The sequence below is a fragment of the Chiloscyllium plagiosum genome, unplaced genomic scaffold, assembly GCF_037043375.1.
Source record: "Chiloscyllium plagiosum isolate Xiang-an unplaced genomic scaffold, Cpla_swu_hap1 HiC_scaffold_10, whole genome shotgun sequence".
In the NCBI taxonomy this organism is placed as follows: domain Eukaryota; kingdom Metazoa; phylum Chordata; class Chondrichthyes; order Orectolobiformes; family Hemiscylliidae; genus Chiloscyllium; species Chiloscyllium plagiosum.
In genome coordinates, this window is record NW_028270148.1 from 77,179,184 (window position 1) to 77,195,769 (window position 16,586).

At 41.4% G+C, this 16,586-nt stretch overlaps 1 protein-coding gene across 2 annotated transcripts in view; it reads left to right on the forward strand.

Moving 5' to 3' along the window:
- The window catches only part of ezrb (ezrin b), a 127,270-nt gene extending 121,462 nt beyond the window's left edge, over window positions 1-5,808 (forward strand). For both annotated transcript variants that reach the window (XM_043696173.2, XM_043696175.2), the window contains exons 13-14: window positions 1,186-1,440; window positions 4,441-5,808. In XM_043696173.2, the coding sequence (XP_043552108.2) occupies window positions 1,186-1,440; window positions 4,441-4,605 (420 nt within the window). In that variant the 3' untranslated portion in view covers window positions 4,606-5,808. The remainder of the gene's footprint in view (window positions 1-1,185; window positions 1,441-4,440) is intronic.
- Window positions 5,809-16,586: the final 10,778 nt, after the last annotated feature.

Here is a 16,586-nt window from a genome sequence, read left to right on the forward strand (position 1 = left end):
ACTCTTTTCCCCCCCCCCCCCCCCAACCTCCAGTTGTTGAATATAGTGTTCTCAAAAAAAGGATGACTGTTTTTTGTGGGCTGCATAGCCCTTGCATAAATTATACTGAAGTGCCACTGATTGTGAGCCTGACACACTTGAAAGTGATATGCCTCGGTAAAGAGTTGATCCAGAAGTGAAACTGCATTGGTCCCTGTGGAACATCACTAGTTACAGCCCTCATTCCACACTACTACCCTCTGTCTCCTATGAATAAGCCAGTTTAGTATCCATCTTGCCAGCTTGCCCCTGATATCATGGGTACCCCTCACCTTTCATGCTAGTCTGCTGTGTGGGACCTTGTCAAAACTTTTACTGAAGTCCATGTAGACACCAACCACTTTTCCTTCATCAGTCATCATCACCTCTTCAAAACTCAATCAGATTAGTGTGACACCACCTCCCCTGCACAAAACCATATTGTTTATTGCCATTTGCTTCTAAATGTTTATAGATCCTGTCCCTGAGAATATTTTCCAATAACTTCCCTACCACTGACGTAAGGCTCACAGGCCTCCATTTCCTAGATTATTCCTGTTACCCAAATTAGACAATAGGACAAGATTAGCTATTTTTAGTCCTTTCTTACATCACCTGTTTACTTAAGCTGGCAAGCAAATTCTTGAATGATAAAATATTGCAGCTTTCTCACTTGGAGTAATTCTATAATGAGAGAACACCTCTGAAAGCTAATGTAAACAGTGTACACAAAAGTATCTTATTTTTTTGTTCTGCTATTTCCAATATTGTTTTGGTACAAATTTCACTTATGGCTTGAATTGCTCCTTCTGCCATATCTTGCACATTTGCAAGATGTGGAAGGAGGGCAATTTGGAGTGAGCAGAATTGTATTTCGTTACAATGCTAGAAAATTGCTTGAGAATTCAATGACTTGGAGGGATGCAGCTGTGAAAATTGTGGATTTCCTGGTCTGAAGGTGCAAACCTTGTATCATTTTACCCACAATGTTCTCTCAACCTAATAACATTAGGGCCCTTCCAACCAGGAGTGTTTCTTGAGCTAATGTTGGAGCTTTGACATGTAGGCACAATGGTTCAACAAAACAGGAATTAATGTGTTCTGCTTGTTGTAACTGAATCCAGCACTTGTAAACATTTTGCTATGTTTGTACATTATTCATTTCAGGCAAGAATGGTCCAGGGTGATTTGGACAAAACAAAGGAAGAACTGCACATGGTATTATCTGCCCCTGCACCACTCCCACCTCCACCCCCTCCTCCAATCTACGAGCACCTGGAAGAGAATGAACATGATGATGCTGAAGAGAATCATTCCACGTACAGTGCTGACCTTGCAACTGAAGGCATCTTGGATCACAGATATGAAGAAGAGCGAGTGACTGAAGTGGAGAAAAATGAACGAGTGCAACAGCAACTGATGGTAAGGAGCTGTATTGCCTGTGGTGGATAATACACCGTATCATAAATGGGAATGCATTTAGAATCCTAAGATTCCTACAGTATGGAGACAGGCAATTTGGCCCATTGAGTCTGCACTGCCCCTCAAAGGGCATTCCACCCAGCTCCCCCACACCAAACCCCCCCCCACCCACTTTCCATGGCTAATCCAACTATCCTGCACATCCCTGAACACTGTGGGCAATTTAGTGTGGGGTTTAGATCAGAGTAGTGTTGAAAAAACAAAGCAGGTCAGGCAGCATCAGAGGAGCAGGAAAATCGACGTTTCGGACAAAAGCCCTTCATTGGGAATAGAGGCAGGGAGCCTCCAGAGTGGAGAGCTAAATGGGGGTTGGGGCTGGGGTGAAGATAGCGAAGAGTACAATAGGTGAATGGGGGTGGGGATGGAGGTGATAGGTCACAGGGGAGGGTAGAGCGGAGAGGTGGGAAGGGAGATTGGCAGGTAGGACAGGTCATGAGGACAGTGCTGAGCTGGAAGGTTGGAACTGGGGTAAGGTGGGGGGTGGGGAAATGAGGAAACTGAAGTCCACATTGATGCCCTGGGGTTGAAGTGTTCCAAGGTGGAAGATGAGGCGTTCTTCCTCCAGGCGTCGGGTCGTGAGGGACTGACGGTGGAGGACGCCCAGGACCTGCATGGGGAGGGGGGAGTTGAAATGTTGAGCTATGGGGCAGTGGGGTTGACTGGTGTGAGTGTCCCGGACATGTTCCCTGGACGCCTCCTCGCAGAGTGCTTCAGTCTCCCCAATGTAGAGGAGTCCACATCAGGAGCAACGGATACGATAATTGCATTGGTGGATGTGCAGGTGAAACTTTGGATGTGGAAGGCTCCTTTGGGGCCTTGGATGGAGGTGAGGGGAGGAGGTGTGGGTGCAGGGTTTGCAATTCCTGCGGTGGCAGGGGAAGGTGCCAGGATGGGAGGGTGGGTTGTTGGGGGTCATGGACCTGATCAGGTCTACCTGACCCAGGAGGACCAGTCCCACCACAGAACACACCAGATGGCCATCTTTATTAGAGATCGTAATTTCCCTTCCCACACGGTTGAAGATGCCCTCCAACACATCTCATCCACATCTCGCACCTCTGCCCTCACCCCACCCCTTCAACCATAACAAGGACAGAACCCCCCAGTCCTCACTTTCCACCCTACCAACCTTCACATAAACTGCATCATCTGTTGACATTTCTGCCACCTCCAAACGGACCCCACCACCAGAGATATTTCCCTCCCCACCACTTTCCGCAAAAACCGTTACCACCGTGTACTCTTTGCTAACTTCTCCCTAGCGCCTCTATTCCTGATGAAGGGCTTTTGACCGAAAAGTCGATTTTCCTGCTCCTCGGATGCTGCCTGACATGCTATGCTTTTCCAGCACCACACTGATCTAAACTCTGGTTTCCAGCATCTGCAGTCCTCACTTTTGCCTAGCAATTTAGTGTGGCCAATTCACCTAACCTGCACATCTTTAGACTTTGGAAGGAAACCAGAGCACCCAGAGGAAATCCACTCAGACGTGGGGCATTTATGCAAACTCCACATAGATTGTTGCCTCAGAGTGGAACTGAACCCAAATCCCTGCTGCTGTGAGGTAGCAGTGCTAACCAGTGAGCTACCATGCCACCCTTTGGGTTGAACATCGTTAACTAGTCAAATATCTAGTCAGGAATTGCTCTGTGTAGTGTTTTCTTTCTCTCTTCATTCTCTTGTGGGAGAATACTGGCTGGCCAGCATTTATTGCCTATCACTAGTGGGCCTTGAGAAAGTGGTGGTGAGCTTCTGCCTTCAATTGCTGCAGTTTCTATTCTGTAGATAGATCCAAAATGCCATCAGGAAGGAATTTGGATTTTGATCCAGCAACATGGTGAGTTGCTTGGAGGGGAATCTATAGATAGTGTAAGGATGTATGTACTGCCCTTTCCTTTGAGATAGAAGTGTTAGAAGGTTTGGAATGTGCTGTCATAAGATCATTGGTGAGTTTCTGCAATGCATTTTTTTTTTAAAAGTACACCTTTTACATAATACACGTTGCAATTGAGCATCAACGGTGGAGACAGTGGATTTGTCATTTGAACAGACTGCTTTGTCCTGGATGGTGTCCAGCTTCTTGAGTCCTGGAGCTGCACCCACCTAGGCAAGTGGGGGAGCATTCTGTCACACTCCTCTGTGTGTCTTGTAGATGGACAGATTTCGGGGAGTCAGGAATTGAGTTGTTTTCTGTAGTATTCCTAGACTCTGACCTGCTCTTATAACCACTGTGTGCTCATTTGAGTTTCTGCTCAGTGGTAACCCTTAGGATGTTGATTTTAATATGGATTCCAGTGTTGCTAACACAATAGAATAATATCTGGGGGCCATGGTTAGATAGTCATTGCCTTGCAGTTGTGTGGTGTAAAAGTTACTAGCCACTTCTCAGCCCTTGTGCTGCTCAACTGTGGAAATTTTATATCAAACTGATAAGCATAGAATGAACCTCGGTGAGGGGGAAATTCCAATTTCATTTTTGGTACCTTTATCACTTTCATGAATCTAACCCAAATAGATTTCTTGACATACAAATTGGTGAAAGGGAAAAAAAACACTCCATTCTATGGTACATCTGGGACATACTAGTTTAGCTGCTTTAATAGGCATTGAATTGTCTGGGAAAGTCTCTAATTTGGAGCAACTTTGTTCTGGGCTTTGAAAGTGAAAGGTGGGATCTTAAAATACTAAATAGGATCAATAGATGAATAATTCAAATTGAAGCTAACATTCAGATAAAAGGAATTTAAGATCATTCAGAAACCTTTTTTGAATATGATGAACTGTGAACATGATAAACGGAGAGAAACTAGTTTGGGTAAGAATGTTTTAGGGATCGAATGCATTGCTTAATTTTGAGTTTTATTTGCCATGTGATCTCCTTAAGGGAACTTGACGTGATTTTTTTTTTCTCTTCCCACCCCACCCCCAAAAAATGCAAAGCTTTTGAGCAGTGAGCTTGCACAAGCCAGAGATGAGAGCAAGAAAACGTCCAATGACATAATTCACATGGAAAATGTCCGGAAAGGTCAAGACAAATATAAGACGCTTCGCCAGATCCGGCGAGGCAACACCAAACAGAGGGTGGATGAGTTTGAATCAATGTAAAATTTCACTGACAGCAGTACGTTTGCTTGTACAGGATGATAATCTATTTGAAGTATTTACTTTTCCTGGTGATCACTGGAGAAAACAGCTTGGATTATTTAGTAACGAGATTGTTGGCCACAACCTGAAATTTTTTTCTCTCAAACTGGTTCTGCTATATTTCCATTTTTATAAATTTTTTGAATGGTTTCTGTTTTGAGTTTCTTCCATTTTTGCACTGTGAAATGGATAGTTGGTCACATGCTGTAAACATTGAAATGTTTACAGATTGAAATGTGCTGCAGTACAAAAATAGTTTGCTTTGGGTGCCAAATGTAGTTAACAAGCAAGTATCGTTTTGGATAGGGAAGGAAATTATGTCCAAATGTTATAGATGAGATGAAGGTTGTGAATTAGAAAACAGAATTTTCACTGGAAGCAAGTTGCTTTATTTCATCACTTGAATGCAGTGCCACAAGCCCATGATCGCTCAGGTGAAAAGATGATTTTGAATAGTATTTGCCACTCTGCAGATGAGAATTCCTATTATACCTTCCAAATATTAATGGACACATGGCCATAATGTGACTATACTGAAATGATCAATGGTAGATACATAATTTAAACACTTTAGATGCTATCACCTTTCTCTGCAGATGCAGATTATAAACTTAGGTTTTAATGTAATATCACAACTTATCAATGACATTGGTGGGGAAATGTTCCTGCTTTGTGTATTTTTGCTCTTCAAAAATTTGGGCTTCAACACTTGTAAACATTTAAATGAATAACAATAAATGGTAGTTCTGTGATATTAAAGAAAATCTGACATTTTATAGAACTGAATCTATTTCTAAATATTTTAGGCCAAATGGGTAATAGAGCATGTTTGTAAAAATTCAATAACAAGAGCAAAATCTAATGTTTTATTTAATCTGGACAACTAATAAAGACAATCACTGTAGCTAAATATGCCAACCTCTTGACATTTTGAAAATTCATATGTAAAGGTTTGTAATTCAGTATTGTTGCATGTTCTCCATATCTTTGAATTGAAATTGTTGTACTATATTATCACTACACTTTCATAATAGTGTACTTATCAGAATGATAACTGTGTTCCTCTGATCTGTACTTTGGGTGTCCTGCACTTTGTACTAGTAACTCTCATACTAAATGTTCTTCACAATGTTGAATTGCATCTAATAAAGATTTTGGCAATGATTTGGACTTTGGGCATTTATACACAGCCTTGCTTCTGTCAGTCATCCACTTGTGTTCTGAATAAATGTGCACATTCTTAATATTGGCATATTCCACATCACACTTGTTTTACAGTTTTTCAGGCTGAAGGCAGGCAAATCGCAATTTCGAGATATGGCCAACATTTTTTAAGCTTGTGAGCCTCCTCTGTTGTGGAATAGTGTAGAGATAGCCATTCTGTAACTGAAAGACTACCGCACTCTGCAAAGTGTCTGCATTTGTCTCCATAAGTGCACTAAAATGAACATTCAGTTGCATCTTTGTGCTGACTTGCTTGTTACAAAGGGTTAGGCCAGATAGAGATATTGCATCAATATTACTTTGAATGTTAGCTTGGGTGAGATTCCTGTGGTGATTCATTTGAGTTTATAGAGTGATTAGCTGAGTCCTGCAGATTAGCAAGGACTATTCTAAGTGATTATTTCTTGCCAACACTCTTGTGCCCTCCACTGATATGAAAATGAATATTTTGTAAAGAAATGACTTGTGCAGTAAAATGGTTTAATAATTAGCATGCATTTTTGGATGAATAGAGTACACATTTGTAGAAATGACAGTCGCAGAAATTGGCAAAAAATGCTCTTTAGAAAGGTAAAAATTGGCGAGGGTTTAAGGAAAGGGTAAGTTATGATAAAGTGAAATTGGAATGCAAATATTTAGTATCCCTAGAGATTGGCTTGGAAACTTCCTAATATTGGTACCTGTATGGCAAAGGAAACATGGGCCAGCCACCATGCAATCTTTTGTGGACGATATTTCTAGATGAGTTTATGGGAAGTTTTAATTCTTGATTTTAGTCAGGATGTCCTGGGTACTCTGACATAAAGAAACTGAATTCTGCGTTCCAGCATTCCACTACAGAGGAACCTCAATTATCTGGCATTCGATTATCCAGCAAGAACATCAGGTTCTAATGCTTGGCTAGTTATCCAGCATTCGATTAACCAGAAAAAAATACTTCACGCCCATGTCCTTCAGATAATTGAGGTTGCTCTGAATTCCTTAAGCAATTGTAAAATGTGGAACCATAATGTCTAGTTAGTATTCCAAATGCATACATAAGGAGTAGAGTGGTGGATTTGCTTTAATGCCCTGGTTTTGAATTGTCACTGGATTTGCAGTTCTTTTTGTTATATGAGCGATGTCAGTTTGGTCATAGCTTTGCCAACGATTTTGGGTATTGAGGATTCGCCTTTCCACTGTGGACGGATATACAATGATTTTGATATTTAGTTGGTCACTACACACTTGCTGTTCTGAGCATCTTTTACACAATGAAATGTTCCACTTTTTTTTCTGGTTTGAGAACCAGGCTGCAGTGTTTGAAGATATGTGTATTTTGGATTAGCTATTGCTATGTGTGCATTATACCCAAGAAATGTGTTAGACTTATTTGTACAGTTTCTTGTCAGCTTGGAAAATCAATGGGGTATCATAACACATCAATTATAGAGGAAAATATTGAGAACACTTTATTGTATCACAATAGATGTTGATGGTATAGAAGCCACCATTCTTTTTGTATGCCTTTAAGTGAAGTAAAGAAAGGTTACAGATTCCTATTTTAGTCAAGTTAAACCTTGCATTTTCAAGGCACAGAAAACCAATGCAGTCAGCCAAAGTTTAAACCATGCAGTCTTTGTTTTCTGCTAACCTCTTGTGTTCTGATGGATGGATAAACGTAACATCCTGTTACATCTTTCCAGTATTTTAAAATGTGCAGTGACATAATAGCTTTGATCTTTCAACCCATCTTTATACTTTATGGCTTTTCGAACACTCTCTCTAAATGTGAATGATACTAGCAAAGCTCTAGTTTGTGTGCCATTAGTAGGGATGCTGGAAACTTTCTTCCCTGGCCACAGAAGAGGTGCTAGGAATCTGGAGGACAGCAAATATGCTACTGTCCTTCAAGATGGGAAGAATGGATAAACCAGGAACCGACATGCCAGTCAGCCTAACCTCCATTGTCAAGAGACCATTGAGTGAAATAATTCACTTACACTTAAAGGAGCAGGGATCAATCAAGAATAGCACAATTTTATTTAAGGAAGTTATGTCAGAGGTGACTAGATGTATAGATGGGGGCAATGCATTTGCTATGGTCTACTTGAACTTCAGGGCTTTTGATTAAGGTCTCATGTGGGAGCCCATAGGATCCAAGGAAACTTTGGCTAATTCAACCCAGAGTTGGCAGGAAGCCTAGGGGTGATTTGTGTTTGGAAGATTTATCCAGTGCAAAGGAACTTTCCCCTTTTTGGAGGGATCAACAACCAGGATTTCAGATTTAAGGTAAATCTGGAATGTGAGGAAAAGCTTTCCACCTAGTGGATATTGTGACAGACTCGGTCTGTCTGTAAAGGTGCTCGAGGCAGGAACCCTCAAACATTCCAGTATTTCAATTGGTGTGTTTATGAAGCTAACGCATACAAGGTAATAGGCCATATGCTGGTAAATAGGATTTAAATAATTAGGTGGCTGAGTCTGCTGTGGTCAAAGGATTCTGAGACAGGATTTGGAAAGCATAGCTTGATTAGAGATAGCATAGATTCGTGAGCAGCAGGTCGTACCTCAAGTCTTATTGAATTCTTTGAGGATTCTTTGTGGCACGGTGGCTCAGTGGTTAGCACTGCTGCCTCACAGCTCCAGGGACCCAGGTTCGATCCTTGCCTTGGGTAACTGACTGGCTGTGTGGAGTTTGCACATTCTCCCCATGTCTGCATGGGTTTCCTCCAACAATCCAAAGATGTGCAGATTAGGTGAATTGGTCATGCTAAATTTTGTCCATAATCAGGGGTGAATATGGGGAATTGGTCTGGGTGGGCCATTCTTTGGAGGGTCGGTATGGACTTGTTGGGCCGAAAGGCCTGTTTCCATATTGTAGCTAATTTAATCTAATCGATGTGACAAAACACATTAAAGAGAGAGCAGTGTATGTGGACTTTAGCAAGATTCCCCCTGATATGCCTCCTTACTTTCTGAATGAGCCTGGGATACAGGGGAAATTTGGTTGTCTGGATACAGAATTGGCTGTCCACAGAAGACAGGGTAGTAAAAAGATTCAGCCTGGAGTTTGTTGACCAGTGGTATTCTGCAGGGATCGAGTTTGGGATCTCTACTTTATGACTTTTATAAATGACTTGGATGAGGATATGGAAGGGTGGGTTAGTAAGTTTGCCGATGACCTGAAGATTGGTGGAGTTGTGAATAGTGTGGAGGACTATTGTAGGTTGCAACAGGACATTGACAGGATGCAGTTTTTGGTTTGGAATGAGTCTGGTAAGGTGAATTGGGAAAATGGGAGCAGAGCCAATCTTGACACAGGGCATCTAGGTGAATCAAACCTGAGATGGTATTTAGTATTTGGGCAGGGAGGTGGGCAATAGGGGAGAAGCTGGCCTTAGTTTCCCGTGTAAATCAATGTTATAAAATTTGAAGATTTGAGTAAACTTAAGAGTTTCCCTCTCGTCCACTATCATTAATGCTGCTTTTCAATTCCTGTTCCCTTACAACAGACAAAGTGGAGAAATCCAGGAGAGGAAATTGTGTAATATTGAATATAATATAAAGAAGGCTAATCTGACCTTTTAAAAATACACACAGCAATTTGCAACATCGCCTTAAGTTACATTTTTTAAAATTCCTTTGTATAGCTTAATCCCTGGGTGATCTTCAGCCACCAGCCCTGTGGTTAACAGGGCAACATGCTGACCCACTGCATTACAGAAACTGATGCATTAGTCCACTGTAGAATTATAGAGGCCCAATGGAGCAGGAAAGGCTATTCAGACCATTGCACCCTCTGAAGAGCATCCCATAATATCCATATAACCCCACATTTACTTTGGCTTGCAATTTAGTAGAGCAATCCATCCACCCACCCTGCATACATTTGGACTGTGGGAGGAAACCGGATCAACCAATAGAAACTCTCACAGGCAGTCATCCAAAGCTGAAAGTGAATCCGAGGCAGCAGAGCTAACTACTGTGCAACCATGCTGCCATGTAGATTCATATAAATCAAAAAGGCAGATATGATGATGATGTGTTATCTCAGCACTGATCACAAACTGAAATATTTAGAATTCAATTAACCCTTGGAAAAACAATGGATCCCTTTACACATAGTCATAGAGGCTTCCCATAAACCTGAGGTACATCTGATCTGGTCCTGGGGATTTATCCACCTTTATGCATTTCAAGACGCCCAGCACCACATCCTTTGTAACATGGACACTTCTCAAGATATCACTATTTACTTCCCAAATTTCTCTTGTTTCCATAACCTTTTTGTGCAGTAAACACTTGTAAAATACTTGTTTGGTATATCCCCAATCTTATCCTGTTTCATATGTAGATTTCCTTGCTGATCTTTAAGGGTCCTTATTGTCTCCTTTGTTACTCTTTTTTTTCCTTAATGTATTTGTAGAATCTCTTGGATTTTTCTTAACCCCACTTGCAAAGCTTTATCATGTCCCCCTTTTGACCTCCTGATTTCCCTCTTGATGATACTTCTACCAGCCTTATAGTCTTCTCAGGAATCACTCAACCTCTGCTGTCTATACCTGACATATACTTTTTTCATGACCAGAGCCTCAATTTCTCTAGTCATCCAGCATTCCCTACACCTACCAGCCTTGCCCTTCTCTCTAATGGGACCATCGTGTCTCTAGTTTATTTCATTTTTGAAGGCTTTATCTGCAGTTTTTCTACTTGCCTGAAACTGTCATTGTAAAGGTAGCCCATGCTTGAAAGACATAAAATGGCTGACAGGGGTTAAAGAGAATAAGGTAGCCTGCTCCGGCATTAAGACTCAAAATGGCTAACAAGATAAAGAATAAACAGCCTGCTCTAACATTTAAGTGAAACATTATGGTACCTTTTGAACAGGGCCACTCCAAGGTGCAAGAAAGGCCCTACAGGCAATCATCCAAGAGTGTGTTAAGAGGATGTCTAAAGATAGACAAGTGATTGATCTCAGCCTCATTAATGAAAGGATATTGCACTAGTAAGTGAACTGCACTAGTTAGAACAAGGAGTGTAAATCTCAGTCCATGAATCAGCCAACCTAACTCATCAAGTATCTGTGAAAGTAACAGGTAAAGTTATTTTGTAGTAATTGGTTGTTTCTTTGAAGTTATTCATAATATTAAGAAATAGGTTCTAGTTAATGATTCTTCAGATAATCGTAGAGATAGATTTCAACATAAGCACGGACATAATCAAAGTGTAATAGAAGCATTAGGGGAAAACAATTTAAACATACAATCTGTTCTGCTATAACAAACTTGTTGCATTCTTGTGTGACCTTGTGTTGTAGAAAGTTGCACAAGAGAAATAATGAGGCCTCTGGGGAAAATCAGAGTTCAGGGCAAACCACCAAAAATAATAGGTTAAAAACCGAAACAAAATAACAGTTAGCCTAACACAAACAATAGCACAGTTTAAGTAAATGTCAAAGTTAAATTTCAATGAATAATACTTTAAGGGGTTTCAGAGTTTGCTGAGTTACAATACTGTGTTAAGACATGGACTGAGGGTTACCATCAATGTCATCATTACTTTCAAGTGCAGCTCTGGGTGCAGAGTTGCAACAAAAGAAAATGTTTAGTCCAGAAATGCGTGGTGTGGTTCATTTTCCTCAGACTGTTTCTTGGGGTTTGATTAAAAAAAGGCATTTAGTTTTTGCTGCTTTGCCATCTTTCTTCTATCATGAAGAAGCTGTTCATAGGCTGCCAGATAAGACTTTATGCCATAAACTGCTCTCCTGCTGCATTCTTCATTGTAGTCATTGCCTTCTAAGAGCTGCAACTGTTTGTGGACTTGCCTCAGGTCATTTTTATAAATGACCTGGAAGAGGGGTTAGAAGGTTGGGTGAGCAAGTTTGCGGATGATACGAAAGTCGGAGTTGTTGACAGTGAGGAAGGATGTGGCAGGTTACAGCAGGATATAGAGAAGCTGCAGAGCTGGGCAGAAAGGTGGCAAATGGAATTCAATGTAGCTAAGTGTGAGGTGATTCACTTTGGGAAGAATAACAAAAAGATGGGGTACTGGGCTAATGGTCGGATACTTGGTAGTGTGGATGAGCAGAGGGATCTTGGTGTCCATGTACACAGATCTCTGAAAGTTGCCACCCAGGTAAATAGTGCGGTGAGGAAGGCATATGGCGTACTGGCTTTTATTGGTAGAGGAATTGAGTTCCGGAGTCCTGAGGTCATGATGCAGTTGTATAAGACTCTGGTGCGGCCGCATCTGGAATATTGTGTGCAGTTTTGGTCGCCATACTATAGGAAGGACGTGGAGGCACTGGAACGGGTGCAGGGGATGTTGCCTGGTATGGAAGGAAGATCGTATGAGGAAAGACTGAGGCACTTGGGGCTGTTTTCATTAGAGAAAAGAAGGTTTAGGGGTGACTTGATTGAGGTGTACAAGATGATTAGGGGGTTAGATAGGGTTGACAGTGTGAACCTTTTCCCGCGTATGGAGTCGGGTATTACAAGGGGGCATAGCTTTAAATTAAGGGGGGGTAGATATAGGACTGAAGTTAGGGGTAGGTTCTTCACTCAGCGAGTCGTAAGTTCATGGAATGCCCTGCCAGTAGCAGTGGTGGACTCTCCCTCTTTATGGGCATTTAAGTGGGCATTGGATAGGTATATGGAGGATAGTGGGTTAGTATAGGTTAGGTGGGCTTGGATCGGCGCAACATCGAGGGCCAAAGGGCCTGTACTGCGCTGTATTCTTCTATGTTCTATGTTCTAAGACAAAAGAGAAATGGAATGTTCTCGTGGTGCTGCATCCTGGACTTCATCGTCTTCAGCTCGAGCTTCAATTTCCCCCACAACAACAAGGTGTAGATCGGTCTCCACTTCAAATCCAACCTGATTTCCAAGAGCAACATAATGTTCTTTGATTACTGGAAGCTCCACAGTTCAACACCTTTAAAAACGTGAAAAAAAATTGGGAGAAGCTTCTGCCAACCTCAGCCTCCAAAATGATGTCAATCGCATTTTTAATGTTAAAGCTCTTCCAAAATTAAAGATCACTGCCCACATTATCCTGCTCAGTAGCTGCCATCAGCTTCCTGAATGTGCGCCTAAATAATAAGCTTTAAGAGCTGCTATTGCATTCTGGTCCTTGGGTTCAATGACAGAGATTGTGTTCAGAGGTAGAAATAGCACTGTGGTGAACTTTGTGAAAATACGAATGGTGGGAGGATGGCTTGGTGCATTATCCAGAATGAGGAGAATTTTGAAATCCAGTTATATTCTTCTGCAATAACTTCTAAAAACATTCTCAAAAACATCAACAGTAAGGTCAAAAGAAAATTGCCATGTCATCCAACTTCTTTTGTGTGACCTGAAGTAAACACCTAGAGTGGTCTTAAGGTAACCAGGGATGGAATTGCATACAACCAGGGGGAATTCATGTTTTAAAAAGATCATTCTCCTATTCACCAATTGTGTTACAGTCAAATTGCATTGACAAAACACACGTTATAGGAGAATGACCTGGAGATATGCAAATTAATTAGTCTCAGGTAATGTTTTCCCCACCTCTAAAAAAAGATACTTGGTATGACCTGAATGAAATAGATTGGTCACAACTTATTAATCAAAAATGCTAACAGTAGAACTTTACACTTTATAAATAACTTTATAACAGAAATTAATATGAATCTTACAGTAGTTAGTTAAAAATCAACAGTCTTTTGTATTTTCTATATATGTAGTTTGAACAGTGGAAAATACAATGAATAACAGAATTTGAGCAATCCAAAGAGATAACAAGTCTGGGACAAACCAGAGGGAGTATAACCAGTAACTTTAAAATGCTAATTAGCAGGATGCATAGAAAGATCCCAAGGCCTGGGGATCACAATGTCTGTTAAACACCATGAGATCATGGGAATCTGAGGCTGCTCATAGGAATGCCCTTCATTGATTATGTGTTTCGTGGGTGTACTGAATAAGAGAAAGGAGGTAGTAACTGTATGGGATCATTGTAGCACACAATCACAAGTGTGATGAAAGAAGGTGCCTGGCATGAGACAGCACAAGATGAAGAGAGACCAAGTTAGTATCAGACATGAGAAAGCGCGAGACGAAGAGAGAATGGGAGAATCTCGGGTGTGAGAGTGCATGAAGAAGAGCGAGGCATAGACCTCAGGCATGAAAGGGTTGTGGGACAAAAAGATTAATACAAAGTTGAAAACCCTTGGGCAAAAGAAAAGTAATAACAACAGTATTAGAAGCAGCAGACAGTGTCAGAAGGAAGCCTGAGAAAATGGTAGAGAAGGACTGGAATAAAAACCCACGGTCCAGACCAATCCATTCTGCAGACAGTATTAAAAAGAAAGCTTTAATTAAGGATATGGAAAGCAATAGACAAATAATGAGGACTCTGAGTCAAAACAGAAAGCCTGGTGGCCAGGTTGGAAGAAAGGAAAGAGAAAAAAGGTGGCACAGTGGCTCAGTGTTTAGGACTGTTGCCAAACAGCGGCAGGGACCTGAGCTTGATTCCCGCTGTGTGGAGCTTGCACATTCTCCCCATATCTGTGTGGGTTTCCTCTTGAGCTCTGGTTTCCTCCCACAATCCAAAGATGTGCAGATTAAGTGAATTGGCCTTGCTAAATTGCCCATAGTGTTCAGGGATGTGTAAATTAGGTGAATTGGCCATGCTAAATTACCCATGGTGTTCAGGGATGTATAGATTAGGTGCATTAGTCTGGGGTAAAGTAGAAGGGAAATGGGTCCAGGTGGGTTACTCTTCGGAGGGTCAGTGTAGACTTGTTGGGCCTAAGGGCCTGTTTCCCACAATGTAGGAATTCTATATTCTGTTTAAACAGAATGCCAAAGGCACCAAAACCAGCTAAAACAGCTGCAGTGTTCAAAAGTAAAAAAAAGACAGAGAGGAATTCTGAAGTTCTGCACAGCGCTTGCTCAGTGAACCTTGTGGAAAGGTTAACTCTTTGTGGTCTGGTTTGAATGCATCTTTGTTTGGTTGCTAAATGCTGTCTTGTGCAATTTGTGTATTTTTGATCCCTGGAGCTCAAGATCTGGGGATATTCTGAAGTTAGTTTACATTTTGGGAATGTATGGTGATTTAAAAGTATGCTGTGCCTGTGTAAGTATAAGACATGTAGGTTAATATAATGGCTGCTTAAGAAACTATCAGTGGTTGTGCAAAGCAGAGGTCTATGACAAAATATCGATTTAAAAGGTTGGTTTGTAAAGTTTCGTAAAAATCCATTCTGCTTGATTTGGAATGGACACTTTCTTTAGAAATTGAGTTCATCTATGAAGTTATCTTACTGCTACTGGATGAAATAATCTGTAGATAGAGAACTGGAGGATTAACAAAACACAAATTATGGAAGTGTTCAATTGGGCTACTAAGGCAGAAAATAACCAGGGGAATATTTATGAAACTATCAGCAGTTGTTACAAGGAACACACACAGTTGGCTAAAGGGTGGGTGGGGTAGCTCAGAAGATGGAATGGGGATCTGAATTGGTGATGACCTTTGTCAAAATTAAACAGACACATGACTCTGTACCAGCATTAGGAGTCCTTGACCTGAAAAAGCCCTTTCACTTCTTTTGCACCTTGATACAACTCGGGAAGGCGATATTACACTCCCCACATGTATAGTCGAGTTCTTGGAAGCTGGCAAACTGAAAAAGTTTCAGACAGTCAGCAAGCCAAATGGGAAGCCACAGTGTTGGTAGGAGACAAGAATGTCAAAGTGGTTAAAGATAATTGAGAACCAACAAGCTATGTTAATCAGGAAGGAGAGACACATGATTGTATCCCCTTCTTGGAGGAAGAAGAAGAAAGACAGAGTAGAGTTAAGGAAGAGCCATTAGAGGGGCCAGATGTGAAATGCATGTTTGTAGATGGAGTGCAGAAGCATTATGATGGTGAGGCCTGGACAGGGTGGGCTGTAGTTAATTGGAAAGGAGAGCTTTTAGCAGGAGAAAGGATAGGAGGATGTCATTCTGCCCAGGTTGCCGAACTAAAACCTTTTACTGCTGCCTAGCAGTCAGGGAGAGGACAAAGGGTTAACATCTATACAGACTATAAGTATACCTTTAGTGTAGTCCATGACTATCTGATGGCATGGGCAAGGCGAGGCTATGTTACTTCAAGTGGTAATGTAATTCAGCATGAGACCCTAGTCAACAACTTTGTGGCTGCAGCTATTGAACCGAAGGAAGCAGAAGTAATTGAAGTAACAGCACACAAAAAGGTTTAGACACCAAAGCAGAGAGGGAGCAATTACATAGATAGTGCAGCAAAAGCAATGTTAGATCAAGAAGTGATAACGATAGCAGCTGTGAGACAGCAAGCAGTCAAAGATGATGAATGGAACATGATAAATTTACAAGCAGCAGCTAGATTAGATGAAAAAGCAGGATGGATTAAAGATGGAGCAGCATTAGGAGCAGATGATATTTAGAGAAAAGATGATAAGGTGGTAGCTCCCACATTCTGCCAACAGACCTTAAGCAATGTTTACCGCGGATTAGACCATGTAGGTAGGGATAAAATGATACATAAGACCATAAGACATAGGAGTGGAAGTAAGGCCATTCGGCCCATCGAGTCCACTCCGCCATTCAATCATGGCTGATGCGCATTTCAGCTCCACTTACCAGCGTTCTCCCCGTAGCCCTTAATTCCTCGAGACAACAAGAATCTATCAATCTCGGCCTTGAAGACATTTAGCGTCCCGGCTTC